Source organism: Phoca vitulina, unplaced genomic scaffold (genome assembly GCF_004348235.1).
Source record: "Phoca vitulina isolate PV1807 unplaced genomic scaffold, GSC_HSeal_1.0 scaffold65, whole genome shotgun sequence".
NCBI classification, from domain to species: Eukaryota; Metazoa; Chordata; class Mammalia; order Carnivora; family Phocidae; genus Phoca; species Phoca vitulina.
Window position 1 is genome coordinate 10,845,540 of NW_022589768.1, and position 21,394 is coordinate 10,866,933.

The 21,394-nt window shown below is 46.4% G+C and overlaps 1 protein-coding gene across 3 annotated transcripts in view; it reads left to right on the top strand.

Moving 5' to 3' along the window:
* SLCO3A1 (solute carrier organic anion transporter family member 3A1) overlaps positions 1-20,973 on the top strand; it is a 301,513-nt gene extending 280,540 nt beyond the window's left edge. Inside the window, exons 10-11 of one of the 3 annotated variants that reach the window (XM_032391968.1) lie at positions 11,508-11,750; positions 12,061-20,298. In XM_032391968.1, coding sequence (XP_032247859.1) covers positions 11,508-11,750; positions 12,061-12,143 — 326 coding nt within the window. In that variant the 3' untranslated portion in view covers positions 12,144-20,298. The other 2 variants (XM_032391967.1, XM_032391966.1) reach the window with 2 other exon arrangements.
* The last annotated feature ends 421 nt before the right edge of the window (positions 20,974-21,394 follow it).

The window sequence follows — 21,394 nt, forward strand, 5'->3', positions numbered from 1 at the left end:
CTGGGAGCAAGGTTGTTCCACAGGGTGCGACACAATGAACCAAAGCATCGGAGAGAGAAGCAGCAAACCAGGGTAGAGCAGTGGAACTAAAACGGCAAGGACAGGTGGAAGCGTATGGTGGAGGTAACATCTATTGAAACCCCCCACGACTGACTAGAGGAAAGCAAAAGAGAACCAATAGAAGCACAAGATGAAGCAGAGGATTTCAGCCTCTGGGACTGAGCATATGGAGAAGCCTTATCATAGAGTAAGAGACACAGTCAGTCGTCTCAAGGGTATTGTCGGGGCTGGGCTGGCCATCAGACTTTCCTCCCACAAATGCCTGCTCTTAGTTTTCAGAGCAACCTGCTAAGCAAAAAACACAAGAGAGGGCGCCTGGGTGGCTCAGTTGGTTAAGCGACTGCCTTCGGCTCAGGTCATGATCCTGGAGTCCCTGGATCGAGTCCTGCATCGGGCTCCCTGCTCGGCGGGGAGCCTGCTTCTCCCTCTGACCCTCCCCCCTCTCATGTGCTCTCTCTCTCTCTCATTCTCTCTGTCTCAAATAAATAAATAAAATCTTTAAAAAAAAAAAAAACACAAGAGAACATCAGCCTCTGGGTGTACCTCTGGACCCATGTGTCCTTCCTGAGCAAACTATCCTCGTGTCTTGGGTGATTCATGAACTACTCCAGGAGCAGCGCATCTAGGAAGCTCCCGATGTGGCTGGTCAAACATTTGCTAGGCTCCTACCCTGAAGTCTTGAATCTAAAGAAGTTCTACAGGCAGGTGGAAGAAATGAACACATTAAATGAGCGCTTTGGAAGAAGTAAGCACAGCGTGCCGGAAGCCGCAGTCAAGAAGCCACGCACCCAGGGATGGTCGGGGGTGGGATGTGATGGTCTGGGTGCATGAAAGACCCCTCCCACTCACCTGTGCATCTGTTTGCTTATTCAGCAAACATCTATTAAGCAATGGTGTGTCCGACATCCTGAAGTCCCCTCATCACCCAGGATTCACTTCCTTACCTGTGCTAAGGTGGCACGCATCTTCACCGTGGGCCCCTCTGCAGGCAGGCCCAGCCGGCTTTGAGTACCCCCTGCCATTCCTGACCAGGTGGCCTTTGGGAAGTTATTTAAGCTCTTCGAGCCTCAGTGACTTTAGTAAGGAGCCCAGTAACGAAGTGAGAACAAAGTAGCACCACCCAACTTCCCAGATTTAAGAAAAAATGTCAAATACCCACGGGCTGTGTGGGCTGGTGCCAAAAGTCCAGTAGCGTCCTTGGCCTTGCTGAAGCAGAGAGAATCTGTTTTTCCACCAACCCTCTCAGTAGGACATGTGCTTGGACATGACAGTAATTCTGTCAGGCTGAAGAGGGATTCCGTGGTGATTCCAAGTCTTGGAAGTTAAACCGGGGAGGAATGGGTAGGTTTGGAAATGTAAATGGCAAGAGTAATTTTCAGCTTCCATTTTGTCCCAAAAAGGTATGTGAACTTAGTTTTCTTACAAAAGCCTTTAAGTTCACCTTTAAAGTTTAGACCAAAGAATATAAATAGGCCCAGCTTTTTCAAGCAGGGGACTGAATTAAATAACCAAAATATAAGACCATGGGGTTTAATTTCTGTTAATAGATTTCAGGAAAACAGAGACCATTTCCTTGAACAGTACGGCATTTTTGCATTGATATATATAGGCAGATAGATAGCTGCAATTTGGGCCAGAGTATAATAGGAAGTAAGATTTAATCCTTTTAATATTCTCTGTAATAGCACGTAACAGCACGGAGTCTCCGGATACCGTCCCCAACATACAGCGGGTTCCCGGAGTCCCAGTGATGGGACACTGGTTCATGCCCACTCCATCCATGAGCTCCTCCCCAGGAGACATAAGGAGAAGGGAAGGCAAAAGGGAGAGCATGCTACTGCAGCTCCAGGGAGGAGAGTGTTCTTCTAAAACATGCAGTTTCTTAAAATACTGCACCGTTATCACCCTCCCTCTTTATTCTCTAGGTAATTGAGGGCATAACAGAATGAAGATGCTCAGAGCAGAAGTAGGCACTAATTTTACACCTTATCCACTTGGCCTCCCTTCTGGAAGTGGCTGATTATCCTCCACAACTGACTTATTCTTACGACATGAAGGATTCTTGCCAGTTGGGGTCATTCTCTGAGCCTTGGCTTGAAGAGTGTTCTGCAGCTCTCTAGAGATGGTGCTGTAAAGGCGGACACGTGTCCAGGTATCCAAAGAACAGGAAAGGCACCAGATCTGTTAAGAGCGGGCTACGTGAGGGGCTCTCACAAATGCCGTCTCACTTAATCTGTATGAAAACTCCATACCAGAAGGCATTTTGTGCCCATTTTAATAAACAATGCAACTGAGATTCATTGAAGTTGAGTGACTTCCCAGGGTCACTAGCTCCCAGGTGGCAGAGCTGGAATCCAGAGTCGGCTGTCTCCAGTCCCAAAGCTCTCATTGCCTCCCCACCACCAAGCATCCTGCAGCCGTGAGCTCCTCGCCTGAAGAAAGGCGACTGTCAGCATTTTCTCCTGACAAGCATCTGCCAGTAGTCGTGCCTGAGGTGTTCTCCAAAGTACTGTTTGCTTACAAAACAGTCTGTCAGCCTTCTCGATGCATTAACAACCCAGGAGAAGGGAGAACTCCGCACTTTGCAAAGATCAGAACGTGTGTGTGTGTTTCCCCCTCTACACCTTGCAAAGATCAGAACCCCTGTGTGTTTCACCTCCGAAAGCTTCAAAACCAGCCTTCCGCCAGCCAGTTATTCCTAGGAGCTTAGCAGGAGGGCAAATAAGATGTTTTCTATAGCCCTGGAAATCCCTGATAAGAGCCCTAAAATCTCGTCAAATCAACAAACTTTGAATTAGTAAGAAGGAGATTATTGGGTTTCGGGTTTTGAAATGTCAACCCTGGGACAAATAATTAATCTCTCAGCTTCAGTTTCTCTGCATATAAAATAGGGAGTGTTACAGGGTTATGGAGGGGGCTTATAATATATTGAGAGTACCGCCCCCACACAGTGCTGGGGAGAAGGGGTAGTTAATAGTAGTTACTGTGTTAACCTTAAAAATGAAAGTTATTTACTAGCAAAAATGGGTTTATTCAGGAATAACAGAATTGCAGTTCAGGACATACAGGCTACTGCAAAACCACAGGCAAGTCCCATTGTAAACAAAGGAGAGGGATCTTATTTTATCTAGAAAGAGGAGGAGGTTGGGAGGGGTTGTTCTGAAGGAAAGCACAAGTCCACACTGGTGATGGGTCCTCAGTGGCTGAGTTCCTGGGATGGTGCATTAAAGGAGATGCAATGTACTTTATTCCCTCTTGGCGCCCGTAATTGATGATTCTTCCACTAGGATCGTTCTTCCCATAATTAACCCTGCGTGGTATGCCTCCCTAGTCTATCTTCCCCACTCCATTTCAGTGAGGTGTCCCTTTATTTTTACATTTTCCCCTTTTGATCAAGATCTTTCTCCGGAAGCATCACTGAGCAAGAGTCACATTTTCGTAATTCAGTGGCCTTTGTCCCTTGTTGCCAGGATGGATCTTTCCTGGGTGTCGTGTCACACGGCAGTGGGACATTGTGCAGACGGGAAACCTACTGAGGTCCCATTCGAGTAACAAGGACAGGTAGCAGAAGTCTCAGGCACTGGAGATCATGTCCTTATTGGGTATAGTGTTTTTACAAAGGTTTGACAGGTAGTAAGTACAGAATCAAAAGTAACACGACCATTCCAAATTGTGTGATGAGGTTTTAAAACAGGAGCCTAGATCTGAAAGGAGCCAACTTAAACTATTGGCCCTCATTCCAGCTTAGGGAAGAAAAATCCCCCTTCCGGAGATAAACCCCAGAGTCCCATATGCCTCCTGGGAGTCCCCACTCAAAGCAGTCATGAGGACAGAACAGTGGACACTGCAGGAACTCCCTAGAAGAATTAACCACGTGCATTTGGGAAGATACACTGCATGTGTATAAACATGAAGCAACCGCGGGTGAACTTTCTGCAAAACAGCGAAACTTCAGAGACGTTTAAAAGCAGCATTGTTATCTTGAAAGAACTGCTGGAACTTAGAGATGTTACTAATAATAAAGTTGAAATTCGGAAACCATGAAGTTTGGATAAGATTCTAAGTCTGTTAATATCCAGATGAAAAAAGACAGACTTCTTTGAGCCCAGAACCTTCTCACAGGCCTGGCCCACGGATCCCACCGGATGTCGTCTGCTTCGGTGCTGGGAGATCTTTATTTTCAGGTCACCAGATGGGTGCGGGTCCAGTCAGGGATTGGTGCTCTCTTTGGATGAGTCACGTGAATCCAGGAGTCCGTTTCCTGGCGTTCGGCAGCACAGGGTTGGTTAGCAGTGCGAGGCTGAAGAACATCTTCCTGGAGGTATTATTGCCAGATGTGATGCTCAAGGTCTTCATCTCCCATGAGGGCACAGTGAAAAGATTGTTCCACCAAAGCGTGGCTGTTATTACAGAAGCAATGAGGCCTTTACAGTATTGAAGTATATCTTATCAGTGGCGGGTCAACGTGTTACCAAACCAAGTTGGGCTTCCAGTTGCTCAAGAGGCCGATATTCCAAGAGACGAGTTTGTGATTGGAAAGGAACATGAGCTTTAAGGCTGGTCATGTGGGAAGAAGGCAGACTCTTGTCCAAAAGCCAACTCTGAGGTTTCCACCTGGCCCAGAGGTTTCTAAAGGGGTTTAGGGTCATCAGCAAAGGGAGTGCAGTGGCCTGTGACATTTCTTGATCATGTAGAGACAGGATGCTGCTGGCTATAAACATTCTCTCCGTGCTCGGGGGTGCCGGTTCTTGTCTTGTGATGTGCAGGAGTACTGTGTTCCACGGGGGCAAGGGCAAGGTCTATGGCTACACAAAGAGCGGTCAGTAAAGTCATCTGTGTGACCTCGAAACAAAACAAAAAAACAAAAAACAGTTTGCTTTAAAAATTGCTAGGCTAATTAGAAAGCTGAGGTGGCTTCAAAGAGACTTGCTGGTGTCTAGGGCCTGGCAAAGTTCTGGTTCTTCTCAAGGCCAGTGGTCTGCAAATCTCCAAGTAAATTAGTTCTGCTACAGATCAAGGGACTTAGGTCAGCAAGTAAGAGTTAACTTGCTTCACGTTAACACACTCCTTAAGACCAGCTGGAGTGCTATTACCAAAGGAGGCAGGAGACAAGCACATTGGACATCCTGTGACTATCCCAGCAGGGGTGGAGCTGAGATTTAGAAAGCAAAGAGCAGTGCTTTCAGCCAGGGTTTTGGGAGGGTTCGCTACAAATTTTGTCAATGGAGTATTCGTAGCACCGTTAGTCCATTCAGATAACCCTGGGGACTGAGAATGGGATGCACAATGAAAGTGTTCCAAAACTGGACAAACAGCTCAGACTTTCAAAGCACCGGACAGGTGAAATGGGGTCCCCGATCACTATGACGTTCGAGAAGAGTTCCCCAGGTGGGAATCATTTCTTCTAACAGAGTTTTAGCCACAGAGAAAGCAGTGGCCTGTCTGTAAGGGAAAGCCTCAGTCTGGCGAGGAAACATACAAACCATGACTAAAACACAAAATTCACCTGCAAACCTCAAATGGCCCATTAAAAAGCGTCCTAGAGCAATGCAAACAGGTTTCCCTGCATTGTGTTTTGGCCAGGGGGAGACAAGTGAGGCATGCACATTGTCGGCCTTCTTAATATTTCCTCACCAATATTGGTTCATACATGCTATCATTTTGTCAGTAGACCAATGGTTTAGTACATGTGTAAGTAGTGGGAATTTTAGAATTTCTGGTAGGGCCAGATGGTTAGTTGGTTCAAAGCAGAGTTCTCTCTTTTTGTTGAACCAACAATTATTAGACTTCTAATACTGTTTTTCCTTCTCTGGGGCCTATTGTTGGGCATCTCTGGTCAGTTTTTCCAAATGATCATTTGCAAGAACATCCCTTTGGACCATGACAGGTTTTGAGGGATCTATTTGAATCTTGATGTGAGGTATACTGTGGATTCTACCAATAACAATTGAAGATCTTGCCCATAAAAAGGATGGTAGCTGATCCAACAGGGACAAATGATTGGTGTCCCCAGACTCAGCTACACTGCTGGCAGAGTTGGAGCAAATAATAGATGCCGAAGGGTCCTTTAATTTGCCTGGTTGGCTATTTTGATTACTACTGTCAGGTTCTTTGGAAGAAAGAAATTCTGGCATGATATTTTTCTAAGAAATCTCAGCCCAATAAATAAATGAGAAAAGGGTGAGTATCAGTGGGCCTAAACAAAGGGGACTAGGTTCAGAGATGGGAAGCTGTTGAGGTTTATTAAAGATCCCCACTATTTGAACTGGTTTCGTATCCGAGGCAGGGGCGTGAGCAACGAGAATGTAGCTCTGGTATCAGTAAAGACAAAGAGATTCATTCTGGAGAGTGGTTTCTCTGAGCTGATCAGGAAAGAGGATTGGGAAGAGCTGTCGTTCCTCGGAGCCCCAACACTGGGAATTAAGAGGCCATCGAAAAGGCTGGATAGAAGGCTGCAGGTGCCTGAAGCACTTTGTAACCATCTTTTTCCATGGTCCTGGCCCTTAGCAGTAATATCAGAAATTAAGGAAGGGTTGGTTTTGTTGAGGGGTGTTCATTTGCCAGCATTGAAGATTAAGAATTTTAGTACTTTCTTTTAGGTGACTCATCTAGGGTACAAGTGAGCTGATTTGCCAAATTAAATCTGCGGTGGGCAGTTTCCCATTCCAACCTGATCCTTTTAACTAAAGAAGAAATACCGGAGCGCCTGCGTGGCTCAGTCAGTTGAGTGTCCAATTCTTGATTTTTGGCTCAGGTCATCAGCTGAGGGTCATGAGATTGAGCCCTGCATCAGGCTCCGTGCTGAGTGGGGGCACGTCTTTGGATTCTCGCTCGCTCACTCTCAAAAAAACAATAATAAAAAGAAAATAAATAAAATACCATGTTAATAATAACAAATAATAAATTAAGTTCAGTGCTCCCCAGGTGGATTCTACATCTAAAGGAAGACCAGAATGTTCTTTAAAGACAATTTGGAGTTGATTGTAATAGTCATGAACAGGTTCATCAGGCTTTTGTGTGCAAACTTGAATTTTGTTCCAGTCAACAGGCTTAGTAAAAGCTACTATAATTGCTTGGTGAAGCTTTGCGGAGAGTGTTCTAGCATCCTGCCAAAAGTTAGGGGTCTACGTTTTCTCTAAATCCCCTTCAGGCTGTTCCCATTGGGCTAGTTTCATCCATTGTTTGGCCAGGCCCTCGCCAACAGGAATGTGGACTAATATAAATCTGAGAAACCAGGTTGGTAAATGTGAATAACTCTGTTAAATTCTTCAGCAAACCTTATGGGGGTCCTCAGTCACTTTGGGAAACTCTAACTATGGCTCACAGTTTGGCCCTATTCCAGGGAACATAAGAAATGTGGGGCTTATTTGGATCCTCTGAGACTTAACTTTAAAGGAGATTTTAATAGGTCTGGGAGAGGAGGGAGAAGTTCCTTCATAGGGAAAGCGAAGTTGAAAGAAAGGATTAGCTTGGGGGAATATAGAGGACCTGCAGAGCAAATAGAGGAAAATGGCGCCAGAGGTTGGATCTGAGCTAGGAGGCTGCCATATATCCTGAGACAAAGAGGAACAGGGAAGAGAAGAGCGGCTTTAGCTGCCCTTTTTTCTTTGTTTGCCTCAGCTAGTATAAATTTTAGATTCCTGATAATGTTTGGAAGCTGCAAAATACCAATCAATATAGGCATGCCATTCAGTTGATAATTTTAGAGCCAGGCCTGTCCAATCCAGTTTTGAGAAGAGTCAGTTTAGGAAGATGGAATGTTCCCCACTAAAGTTCCAAATGACTTTTGGTTAAGTTGGTCCATTTAGTTAGAAATGCGCATGAAGAGGGACTGCAGTTTTTAAACATAAAACCAGCTGGGTCCCAGAAAGGGGAGGGCACCCCCTAAAGCATTTTGAGGTCTGGGACTCCATTTCTTAGAGGTGTATTCTCTAAAGTAACAAAAATGTCCTAAATAGCACAGTTTTTCAACAGGAAAGACATGATTCCAAAAGGAATCCTACCAAAGGCCAAATGAGTACTCTCAGAAAGAACAAAGCCTTAAAACAGATCCCGAATAGTCTGGAGAGCTCAAAACACAGAGTGGAGCTTGAAATCCAGGAGAAAACTTACCTGCAAACTCTAAGGTCATCAGGAGAGCAGCTCACTTGGCTCTGGGTGCCCGCACCGCTTTACTCACAAAGTATTCTAGCTTTTACTAAGCCTGTTGATTGGATCCTCTCTGGATCCCACTCTGATCACTAAATAATGTGAACCTTAAAAATAAAAGCCCATTATTTTACCAGCAAAAAAAAAAGGGAGGGGGGTTATTCGAGAATAACAGGATTGCAATTCCGGGCATGTAAGCTACGGCAAAACCATAGGCAAGTCCTATCCTAAACACAGGAGAGGAAGATTACTTTATGGAGGAGGAAGAGGACCTCGGAAGGGGTACTGAATGAAAGTCCATTGGAGAAGAGCAAGAGTTCAGGGTGATGACAGGTTCTTACTGGCTGAGTTGCCGGGGTCATCCATTTCTTGTAGGAGATACGATGTACATCTTTCCCTGTTGGGGGTCTGTAACTGACAGTTCTTCTGGTTGTATGGCTCCCCCTTCTGTCCTCCCTACTCCACTTTAATGAGGTTTCCTTTCGTTAACTTCCGCCATTGTAAGGGAGTCTCCCATTGGTGTCTGGGGAGGTGGGATCTTGCAGGGACTGGCCGAGCGTGTATTTGGTCCACCTGAGTGAGAAACAGAATGAAGAGTGGCCGCATGTGAGAATTAGCCATCAGGTGAGTGCTAGAATGACCTCTAGTGAAAGAGATCCAGTCAGTTCTTTCTCTCGTATTCTCTGCACACCTGATAGCCAGAGCTCCCCTTTGGGGAAGAATATTTAAAGTCACTATAAAGGAGAAGATGAATTTGGTGGAAAAGCCAATTTTTTTTTTCAGAAATCTAAAAGGAACCTCATAAAGGTTATACTTAAAGTATTAAACCCAGAGTTTAAACGGTTACCCCAAGTCCCCTGTAGAACATGAATCAGGTAACAAGAGCTCTGGCCATGTGGAAGAACCAGACCTGTGCATAACACCGCATTTGTACTGGTGCTCACCTTGACCCTGGCCGGGGGGGGGGGTGGTATTAGCTCCATTTTTAAAGATCAAGAAACTGAGACACCAAGAGATGAAGCGACTCACCCCAAGGCTTTTGACTCAAGTTAAAGGTTCATTCTTTTCTCTCACAAAGGCTCTCCAAAATATGAAAAACTTTTCTAGGCACTTAGCTTTCTAATTTCTGTTTGAAGGGTTTTTCTGACTCCTTCCAGGGCTGCCTCATCTGGTAATGGAGCTTGACAGCAGGATAAAATTGACACGGTTAGCACAAAGAAGGATGCCCTACTTTAACGATAACAATATTTTTAAAACCCTTGCACAGATACAGATACATGAAGGAGTTACATATTGGCATTTTAGAGGGCTATTTAGGTCCGAGCAAGGATTAAAGAATGACTTCTTTATATTGCAAATTTCCTGGGATGTGCTGAAAATAGGACCTGATTTGCCCAGTGTGGATTTGCCTGCAACTCTTCCAGCCACTGGGCTGTCTGTCCCTTCCCATGGCAGAGCTGTTAGAGGTTTCGGAGTCTTGGCCCCTCATTGCTGGGTGATGGGTGAGCTAGGACATAGTGACCTCAAGAGAGACAGAAGAAAAAGGAGGGAGGAGCACTTGGGGGCTATCACAACTCCTAAAACCCAGAGAAATTCGGTGAATGGATTCAAACGATCCCATTGGGCCATAGAAACAGCCAGATTTGTCCCATTCTTTTGCCAAGTCTATCAATTTAAATTGGCTCCAGATCTCCATTTCTTTACCTAAATACTGTGGCGTGTGACTTAGTTTCTCCCATGTGGTTGTCAGGACAGTTAGCCCAGTGGGCTCATGTTCAGTTAAATGAAGAAAGGCATTTGTTGGAGGGGCTGGGAGAACCCCCAGCGGTCGGTGAGGAAGGCGTCAGACACTTTGGGGCAGAGAATGCTGGGATGAGGACTTTCCTTCGGCGGGCCCAAGCTGACTTAGAAGCTGCAAAGAGGGAGCAGATCGTGCGGGATTTTGAGCTTGGAGTTTACCTATGGAATCAACCTGCTTGGGCAGTTTTAATGAGGTTTCAACTAAAATCCCTTCTCTGGGGTTTCTCTCCGGGCTGGGGGCAGAGCTGGGCGGTGCCAAGGCGTCTGGGGAGCCAGGAGCTCTGCCAACCTCATTTGCACTGTTGGGGCAGCACAGTCCCCCTCACACCCATTCTGGGCCTGTCATTAAAACCAAGGAAGTGCTGTTTCCGTCAGTAAGCCTTTTCCCTCCCTGGCTCAGAAAGGAGGGACACAGCCAGTGTAACACAGGTGTTCTAAATCTGGGGACTGTGAGTGGACTTCAGGGGCCCACGAACACCCTGAAACATGGGTGTCATTTTGCGGGTAGATGTATTTTCCTGGACTAAGGATCTGTATCTCATCACATCGGATCCTCAGAGGGACCTTCCTTGATAAAACGTGAAACTCTTGACAGTCCAGGGCTGGCCCTGGAAAGAACACTCCAGATCGCAGGCTCCCCCAGCACTGGGATCTCAGATATGTTGCCACCTGCTTCCAGTGATCACGTTCTGCTTTTGAGGTCTCTCCCTGGATATGATTGGCAGCACATTCTGGCCTTGGGGATCCTTTTTTTTGTGAAGCAATTAATTTGTATTAATGAGCCATCCATTCATTTCCCATAGTACAAATGAGAGGCTTTCCCCCCTCACCAGGGGATGCTTTCACAATCCTGACGACCCGGCCACACACCAAACATTCTAATTCAATTGTTGTAGGATGGAGCACCTTGGATGATTTTAAATGTGCAGCCAGGACTGATAACCTTTGAGCTTGGACAAGGGACAGAAACACAGACATGAATTAAGGAGACTAGTTTTTATCCCGTCTGCCACTTTTGATCACTGGTTGAAAGCACCTGAAATACTCTATTGTGAAGGTTTTAAAAGCAGTTTCCAGCTCAGAACGAAAAGGATTCAATGCAGTGGTAACGTCTAGGGGAAGGGAAATTGTTAGCATGTGTGCAGGTATTTTCCATCTTAGATACACGCGTACACATGTGTGCATGCATGTTATGCATGTTTATGTACATGCATGTGCATACATATATATTATCACATGTATGTGTATATAGACACAAGGTAAAGGGTACTCGTGTTCAACTTCTGGCCCCAGCTCCCTCTGCTCACACACACAGCCTTAGAAGGGCCGTGCAGGAACACAATACATGGAGTGCAGTACCCTCCTTGCATTTCCCTCTAGCAGGTCGCACTGCGTCGACACCAGGAACGGTAAGGAGAGTGGGTACACGCGTGCGGATGGGGAGAGAGCAGCCTGCGGAGCCGGAGCGGGAGTGTGATGTGTTCTTTGCCCTCTCGCAGGCTTCATCCCCCCTCCCCTCATCTTCGGGGCCGGCATCGACTCCACCTGCCTGTTCTGGAGCACCTTCTGCGGGGAGCAAGGCGCCTGCGTCCTGTATGACAACGTGGCCTACAGATACCTGTATGTCAGCATCGCCATCGTGCTGAAGTCGTCCGCCTTCGTCCTCTATACGACCACATGGCAGTGCCTGAGGAAAAACTATAAACGCTACATCAAAAACCACGAAGGCGGGCTGAGCACCAGTGAGTTCTTTGCCTCTACTCTGACCCTAGACAATCTGGGGAGGGACCCTGTGCCCGCAAGCCAGACCCATAGGACAAAATTTATCTATAACCTTGAAGATCATGAGTGGTGTGAAAACATGGAGTCCGTTTTATAGTGACGAAAGGAGGTTGAACTCTGTATTAGTAATCAAAGGGTCATTTTTCCTAAAAAAAAAAAAAAAAAGTTTCCAAAAAAAAAAACAAACCCCACAAACTCAGTACAGACACACACACACATACACACAACACGTACACACAACACGACCTTTGTCCTCTTTCTCAAAATCAGAGCCAGACAGGATTCAGAATAAGGAGAGCATGGGATCGTGTGTTTGTCGTCCGACCTGCTGGGGCCCAGAGTCTACTCTTTGAAGGCACCTCATGCTTTTTCGGGATGCCGACAGCTGCAAGCAACAGCACTGCCAAAGTCAGGGAACAGTGGTGGCCAGCTTGGAGGATGGACGTTTCTGGATATACATACACATACAAAACCAATTTTTTTTAAAAGTCTACTAAACATCACAAGTTGACAACCAGGATAAGCACTAGGGACACACACCCCATGCTACCTGCCTCCTCCACGTGGGGGTGGGGAGCATGCAGGTTGGAGGAGCGGGCGCCCCCTCCTCTAACTTTCGCAATATGGGTCACTGTGTAGACGACTCACCCAGTCTGCATGTGGTTCAAGGCCCCCGAGTTCTCTCAGCGATGCTAATGGGTGATCCGTGCTGGAGTCTGTAATTGGCACCTCTCACCAGCTCCATGTTCATGTTCAAGACTGAGGGCCCGAGGGGGGAGCCGGGCGTGGGGGGCCAGCACCTCACCTCCCCCCCACCGCAGCGCCCCCCAGCCCCGCAGAGTGACCTCAGGAAGCAGTGGGCCTCGCCTGGCTATGACTGACTTCGCTCAGAGCCGGTGAAACCCACACAGTCCAAGTCATTTGCTTACATTTGCCAAACATTTTACCATTTTTAAAGGAAAAAAAAAAAAACGCAATGCATATGAATTTCAAACTGTTGTATGTATAATCCTCTAATACTATTTTTAACCACTTCTAAAATCCGTGTTAACCCTTCAATCACTAACACAGTTCTCTAGGCTGAGTTTATTATGCTGGTTGCTTTTTCCTTTCCTCCTCTTTTTAATGCACCAAAAATATAATGTGATTCAAGGGATGCAATTAATCTATTGTAATTTTTTTTTTTTATCGTTTTATCCTCATTCGGATATTCTGCGAAAACAAGAATATACCATGTGCTACGGGAAGAAAGAAAAAAAAAAATTCTTGGGAAAGAGTATCTATGCAGCCTGCCTTTAAAGGAATCACATTTGAGACAACAGGGGATAATATGATGAATTGCAAATTCGCCTTCTGGCTTTATTCCCCATGATTCAGTGATCACTGTCATGGGAAGCCCTTTTATATTCATGCTTCACATTCCAAGAGGCGTTCTTTTCAGCCCGTGGAGGAGACACGCTTAGATGTGGGTTGTGTGGATGGGTGCGGTGCTTCTGGGGGTAGGCAAGAGAAGGAATGGTCCCCTAGCACGAGCTGTCAAGCAGTTTGTGGAGTCTGTGATGGTGAATAGACCCACAGGGTCGCGGGAGCCACCGCATGTCCGATGCATTAAAATGTCACTGTTTTTAGGGTCAGTCTTGAACGAAGGGGCCTCGGTCTGTGTTTTGAAAGTGGTTAACCCTCCAGCAGCTGGCAGGCAAACCTCCTTGTTTGGGAGGAGAATCGTGGGCGCAGCTTTTGGGGTCAGCAGCCTCAGCCTCATGAGGCCATTCCCCGGAAGGGGACAGGGCTTATGGGAGAGCCCGCACGCACGCACACATGGCCCAGTTAACGTTCCTTTCGTGTTTCCTCAGTGACCTTGGTCCAGGCCACTCATGGCCCCGAGAAAGATCTCAAGGTTTGTTCTTTGGTTTGCCTTTTCACCTGAGACACAGATGTGCAGTTCCCCTGGAGGGCAACAAAAGAATCAGGAATGAAAAGAGCGGGGAGAAGACCGGGCTCTTGTGCCAAATTTCTCACACATACTGTAAATGGGGTAGTTTAAGTGACAGCCCGAAACTAGAGAAAGCCCCACCGAGCAAGGACAACTCAAAGAGAAGCTTGTGTCGTGGTGCGGGGCCACCGTGATCAGCTGCCTGGGACAGGATGCTTCCAAAACCACCCTTCTGTGTGTTTACTTTCAGTCTGTCCTTGTCCGTGAACATGGGGGCACTCATCAGTATGTTAACTAGTAAGAGGTGGGATTGTTCTCCAACCAATTCATAAAATATGTATACTCTGTCGCTCCTAAGGCTTTGAAACCATTCTGTACAGGTTTGGGGTGAGTTTTGTTTTGAAATGTGTTGCTAATAGGTCACTGCCCTCTGCGTAGCTCTCCAAACTCAGTACACACACACTGAGCTCCGCTGACCTTGTGTTTTCATGGGGCCATTTGCTTTAAAAAGAAAAACGTTTTTTTTGAAAACTCTTTGCAGTTTGGATTTTTTTTCCCTAAGATTTTAGGATGAATGAGATGTTGAGATGAAAAAGGAAAACACCTCCAGGGCTCAGTTTTGTCAACAACTGGATATGAACTTAAAGTCCCCCATTGCAAGATGGCTCCAAAGCACAGTGTGTCACCTTTTAGAGTTTTAATGTCTCTCCTACTACAGAACAGAAAACCTAGTCTGGTGTTAGGTTTCCTTTTGTGCTACAAAGAACCATTGTACATAAGCGTTAGATCCAGCTCCTTGGTTATTTGTTTCGTTTTGAGTGGTATTTTGAATGAAAAGATTTCCTGGCAAGAGCTCCATTGGACTTAGAGAAAACAAAAATGTAAGGGATAGAATAAACCTAGAAGGTGAACACTAAGCTTCTCTCTCTCTCTCTCCTGCCCCAAACTCCTCCGCCATCTTGGTCGAACGTGCCCAGAGATGGATGAAAAAATCTCTCTTTGCTGCAACTTTTAACAGATTTTTGTAATTCCTACATGTAGACCAAGAAGTTTTTTGACCGGTATTATTCCTACATATGAAGTAAACACATTTTGTAAAAGTAGATGTCTGTCTGGGAGGTGGAGTTTGGTGTGCGCTGTCAGGGAAGACCAGCAGCCTTGCCCCCTCCTTCCCGCCTCCACAGAGGAAGGCTGGGAAGCATCAAGGCACCCTGGGGACATCACCACTCCAGACGGCCACAGCATGTGGGCTTTACTCACAGCTAATGAAGGAGCAAGAGAGGCCTCCTCTCCCGGTGCCCCCCTAAGGAGTTTGCTAGTAGTGCTTAAGCAGGCAAAATAATAAGGGGAAGCCAAGAGCTCCTAAGGAGTCCTTTGACAGACTTGTTAATGTCTTCCAAGCAGGAAGGAATGTGCTTCTCCATAAAAATCACTTCTTTCTCACCACCTTAAGTAGAATAGCTTTCTCTAGAGATTTTTTTTTTTTTTTAATTAGGCCTATACATTTTAAAGTGGTGTCTCTACGTTTAAATCCCTGATTTAATCCACTTCCCTGTCTTCAGGGATGACCTAGAGCTTGCCCTCACTCAGGCATGGCAAGATTTCCCATCCCTTCCCCATGGAAAGCCGCCGCAGCACGAGGCTTTCCTCACAGCTAATGAAGGAACAAGAGAGGTCCTCTAAGGTGACCTGCAGAAACATTCCATATGGGGGCAACCAGCCAGCCAGTCCTTGGGAATGACCACCCTACCACCCCAGAGGCATTTTCTCAGGAAAAAGATTCCACCATGGTTGCTAATGTATTATCTTCTGCACTTCTAGAGCAGGCCATTCATTGAGGAACATAGGAAATGGAGAAAAAAAAAACTATATATATACACACACTCACAGAGAAACCCTCTGAGGAGAAGCAGTTGTTGGCTTCCATGAGCCTGCGAGGCTGGTTTTCTTGCTGCCTGCTCTTCAGGTCCTCACAAGTGTGATCTCTTCTCCACCCTGTCAGGCCTGCCAGACCTGTTACTGTAAGCGCTCCTCAGCAGCATTAAGCAATAAAGGTCACTATGGAGAAATCATACAGTCGAACAAAGGAGAAGGGAGACATTCTGTTACAGTTTGGCAGAGTTCCACTCCAGCGTTGTTTGTGTATTCGGTGTGGTTTGTTTTAGATGAAGGGAGAAAACCAGGCCAGCAGTTTTTCAGCCCCGCAGAGAATATTTGCTGTCTTGTGCTATTCTTCTTTGCCCATTTTGATGGCTCAGGAGAAAGTTCCAGACACACCGTAGGGGCTTGATGGCTGAGCTCATGCCGCTGCCCTCTCCCTCAGCCTCCCCTCAACCATGAGCTGTGTTTCCCTTTAAGTTAGAATCCAGGCCAAATACTTAAGAGGTGCCATGTTTTCCAAGAGAAGGATTAGTGTGGAACATAAACACCGTCCTTATCTTCCTCCCTCTGCCCTTCCTCCTTGTTCGTTATACCATTGCTTCCAACTCAGTCCGCATTGTTGAGTTCTGGACAGGTGCGAAGACATAATCTCTTCAAGCAACTGGCCCTAAATGATAGCTTTCAGACCCAGCCCCCCTGGGGGATTATGATTGCTCACAAATAAATTTGTAAAACTGAAGGACCCCTAACTGGTTGAATATGCAAGAAGATATTTTTGTTCAGATGCCTCTTAGAGGGGCCTGTTGCCCAGGGTAACACGTGGAAACTACCCTGCCTGCCCACAGCCACCCACCCATGCCTCTCCTTTCTCACATTTGTAGGTGATCTCAGAGTGCTTGGCCATTGTGGCAGAAAGGACAGGAGTTAAAAGGTCTAAAATGGGAAATTCAGAAAACCAAAGAGGCTCCTGTACCTCAGTGATGGCCCTGGAGACAGGGACAGAACTCCTGCCTCTCAGCATCCACATGGTAGGATGCCTTCCCTTTGCAGGGTTAGTGTCATCCAGGGATATATCGTATGAGCTTGATAATTTCTAAACATGTATTCATTCATTCCTTTATTAAGATTCTGGCAATATGCCAGGCCCCAAACCAGCTACAAAGATGAAAAAGACATGGTTCCATCCTCCAAGAGCTCACAGTTCCATGAGCCAGACAGCCCTGAACACAAACAAAAGCAATAGAATAATAACGCTAAAAGCCCGGCTCTGACTGGGCCCAAGGAGGGCTGATTCGTGGTGGTGGGAAGCTCATCCTCCTGGCATCGAGAATCAGAAAGGTTTCAGAGAGAGACGTGGTCTAAAACCAAGAACTAAAGAGCAGTGGGTGTCGGCCAGAGAGATGGGGCAGGAGGTCACCTTTCCTGAGAGGACCACCAGAACAAGTTGACAGACTTTCTGTAAAGGGCTAGGTTTTTTAAGGCTTTGAGAGTCATACGGTGTCTGTCACAACCACTCAATTCTGTTGTAGCATGAGAGCAGCTCACGTGTAAACAAATACACAGGCTGTGTTCCAATAAAGCTTTATTTACAAAGACAGTGGCCGAGGGCAGTAGTGTGCTGAGGTCTGAAGCAGCACAGCATGTTTGGGGGGAGGGGGGGGCCCTAGCAGCTGAAGCTGCTCTAGCGAGGGCCAAGTCATCTGTTGGAGGGGTCCTGCAGCAACGTGTCCATCAGCCCTGACGTTGCTGCCCACAGGAATCTAATGCAGGTATCCCATTTTCCAAGAATGAGGTGAGTACCCCATGACTGGCAGCGTTTACAATGAAGGCAACATCATCTTTCTCTCTATGGACTGAGGGGAATTTGAGCTACAGGATCTGATCGCCAGTCTCTTCCAGCTCTGATACGCCATAGTTCTACCACAGTAATTGTCCTGTTTTCTTATGTGATGAAATGGGGATGGGAGGAGGAAATGTGTTAATGAGTTAATGAGTTAAAAAAAAAAAAGTGAATCCAAATAGTATTTCACATCCATTCCCACCAACATAAAACGTTGGCACTATGAAGCTAACAGATACGCCAGGTGGAATAATTGGTAAACACTAATAATAACTAATAATAATAGTAGCTAACATTTACCAAGCACTTACTGTGAATCAGCTTCTTATACGTATTAGCTCATTTAATCTCAACAATAGCCCTGTGAGGCAGGAACTGTTCCTAGCAGCAGTGGACAGGAGAGGAAAAGGAGGCAGGGAAGGCTTCCAGAATTGGCTCAAGGCCACGAAGCAGAGCTGGGATTCAAACCCAGGTCTGTGAATCCAAAGCCCGTGATCTTAGCTTTTATGGGTACCCCCTGCCTACTGAGCAAGACGTGAGACACCCCTCTCTACCCATAGGGACTGCCTCATCAGGAAGACTCTGGCTCAAATGGACTGTGTGTCCTACCCACTCTCACGTGGCCCCTAATATAACCACCAGGGACACCACGACAGCTGTCTTCTGGGGACTTCTGTTCTTCCTGGGTTGTTCCCAGTCTTAACCACAGAGCCCAGTGATCAATTTCTGTGGGGTATTCTACCAGAAACAGGTAACAGGAAACAGGAGACTCCTCCACTCTAATACATTCTGACACACCAGGGAGGCATTCCTCCGTGCTGGTCATCGGCTCCAGTGGGGACACCCCAGACACCTCTCCCACCAGGCACCGCCATGGTCCTCAGCATCAACCTCAGGATTTTGGCTCCGACCCAGGGCCTTCAGACACACCAACGCTAGTCGCCAGTTGGATAGGTCTTACTCTATTATCAGATACTAGGCTTTTAGGAACACACTTTCTAGATGTTTCTATTTTTGCATTAATGACTCAGGCCAACAATCAGTAGTTGATGATTAGCATAAATTCTGAATATTTTTCCATAAGGCAAAGTGATTGTGTTCTGCTATGAGCAAATGGAATGGTAAATTTTCTGGAGGTTTAACATTCTATAGGTTGACATCTTGCCATTAAATCCCCGAAAATAATGTTTTTCTTAAATTCATGCTAACTTAATAGAAGAGAGCTCTCATGGTATTATGTTTGTCAAAACTGTTCAATTTTATAATCGAAGGACATAAGATGAATCAGAAGTATGCAATATAGGAAGTTGCATTACAGAAGGAACCCAACTAACACATAGATTAGTCCAGCACCTCAAAGGAGGAAGGGGCTGGGGAGCTCCCATGTAAGAGTCTGCTACCCACATGCCAGGTGTCATAAGGCATGGTCCCAGCTAATGCACCCAGCAGCTTTACACCAGGTAAAGGGGAGTCTAATTTTTTTCCACTTTTACAGATCAGGAAACTAAGGTTCAATAAACCCAAGGCTCCCAAGGTCACACAGCTAGTTAGAAAGGCCACCAGGAGCCAATGCCAGGTCTGTCTGACTCCTGAACCAGTGCTCTTTCTACTACACCACATCACCACCAACGCAAGAACCGAGATCTGCCTCTTCGGAAGCTCTGATGAGGCCAGCGGGGCATCTACTCTTAGGAAAACCCCCCACAGAAATCTATATTTCATAGAGAAATGAGCCAAGAGCCGGAAGTGAGACCTCTGCAAAATGTTGCCTACAGGCACGGGAATCTAAAATGAAAAAAAAAACTTTTTTACCTTAATAATTAAACATTAGAGACCTTTAAACACACTCCTTCCTTCTTCCATCTTAGCCACATTGGTAGAAGTGTTCTGGCCACTCAACAACCTCTCTCTTACTCATTCCAGGCACAAGAACCAACTCCAGCTCTCGCTTCTGTCCTACCCTCCCCAACTCCCTGTTCCCCAGGGTTCCAGCAGAACCAACCCCCCCCCCCCCAAAGGCCACAAGAACTTGATCCTCATGAAAGTTGAGCAAGGATGCTCCAAACTGCTCCGAACACACGGGCTGCGTCCTATAAGCCAGATCTCAGCTGCAAAATCCTGAGGAAAATAGTGACATTTCCCCACTGTCACCTTTTCTATCACCAGGTCAGAGTCTAAAGAGGACAAGTAAATGAGTGGGGACTTGTATGGTCCCACTGTGCCTATCACTGAAGAGCAGAGCCGCACATCATGCTCAGTGAGACCTACCCAGTTTGTAAATCAGCCCAGGGACTAGCTGGGTTTTTAATGCCTTTTAAATGCAGCCACAGCATCTATTTTGGAAGTGTGGCATAGGCTTAAAAACCTTGCCCCAGTGAGGAGATTGTTTGACTCAGCATGCGGTGCATCCTGTGGCTGGAAAGAAAACAGTGTCCAGGATGCTGGAGGAGAAAGCATGACATTATGACGCAGGCGGGTGCTGTCTGGCGCTCAGCCACATCTTCAACAGAGATTGCCGTGACACTTGGAGTCCCAGAACACAAGGCCTGTCACTGGTGATTTATATAAGATGAGGACAAGTTAATGACTGGGATACTTATTCATTCCCAGAGAAGAAACATCTAGTTGAGTATTGGTATAGATTCTCAGAAAGATGTGGCCTTCACAAAGGTCTCTGGGCTTGGAATCTGGCTCCTTGGGGTTACATGGAGCAAAACCCAGTATTTCCTTGCATGACTTCTACTCTTGTCCATTCCACTGAAAAGCCCTGATGGTATTATATAAGCCTTTTAAAAAAATAGTAGGAAAACCAGAAAAGACCGATCTCTTTTTCCTCTTGGCTCTTCTTCCCTCCTCCCTTTTTAGGCACAGAGTACCAAGACATTGAGACTGAGAAAACCTGCCCCGAGTCACATTCACCTTCAGAAGACTCCTTTGTGAGAAGCTGAGGGCCTGGCCCTCATCCTCCTCCTCCAGAGAACAGCCCGCCACTATCCACAGACCTCGCAGGCCTGACTTAGCGTGCTCTGCCCTGCCCAAGAACCCAAGGGTCCCTGTGTGGATTATCCAGCCAGTGTGTGGTCCTTTGAGGCCCCAAGCACAGGCCTGTGATGAGGACTGAGGAGGTGTTTGTGGTCAGGAGTCCTCCAAACCCTTGCAGTAGGCAATTTTCCTGGGTTGCTAAAGAGTAATGTTGACCAGGTGTGCAAATTCCCTTTGGCCTATCCCTCCCTTGGCTCCTGTGGGGATGTCCTGCTGACACGCTTTAGAAAACCCCTCTCCAGAATGCTTCTCTGACGGAGGGCTCCAGCAGCTCTTCCAAAAGCAGCCGAGGCTGGATTACAATGGAGTGGGGGTGTGGGGGTGGTAAAAATGACCCTGTTTCACAGAAGGGATGGGGAAAAAAGCACATACTCAATAGATTTTGAGTGTGGTATTCTGTATTTTTGCAGCTTATATTTTCCAGATGAGCAGTTTAGAAATATGTGATGTAAAGTACATACTGTACATTTGCTGAAAATTATATTAAAAGCACTATTTTAATTCTTTCTCTGTCTCATGCTGTAATCTCTATTACCTTTTTCTCTTGTGTTTTTGGGTAGAATGATCTTAAAGGATTCTTTGGGGGGGTGTTTCTGGCTGTAGATGTTCTATATTTGTGGGCTTTGACTCATTCAAAAGAGCATGGGCTTTGGAGCCGAAATAGTTCCTGGCTTCAAATCCTCACCCCAGCCCTTGATACTGATGTGGCATTGAGCAAGTGAGCAGACTGCACTGAGCCTCAATTTTATCATTTTTAAACCGGAATATTGACATCTGCTTTATACAGTTGTGATAAGACGTAAATGAGGTCACGTGTGGAGGCACCAAGCTCTAGCACAGAATGGTCGCTTGGTAAATGGGAATTATTCATTGCCATCCCAACTCTGGCTGGAATGAGGTGCTCCACA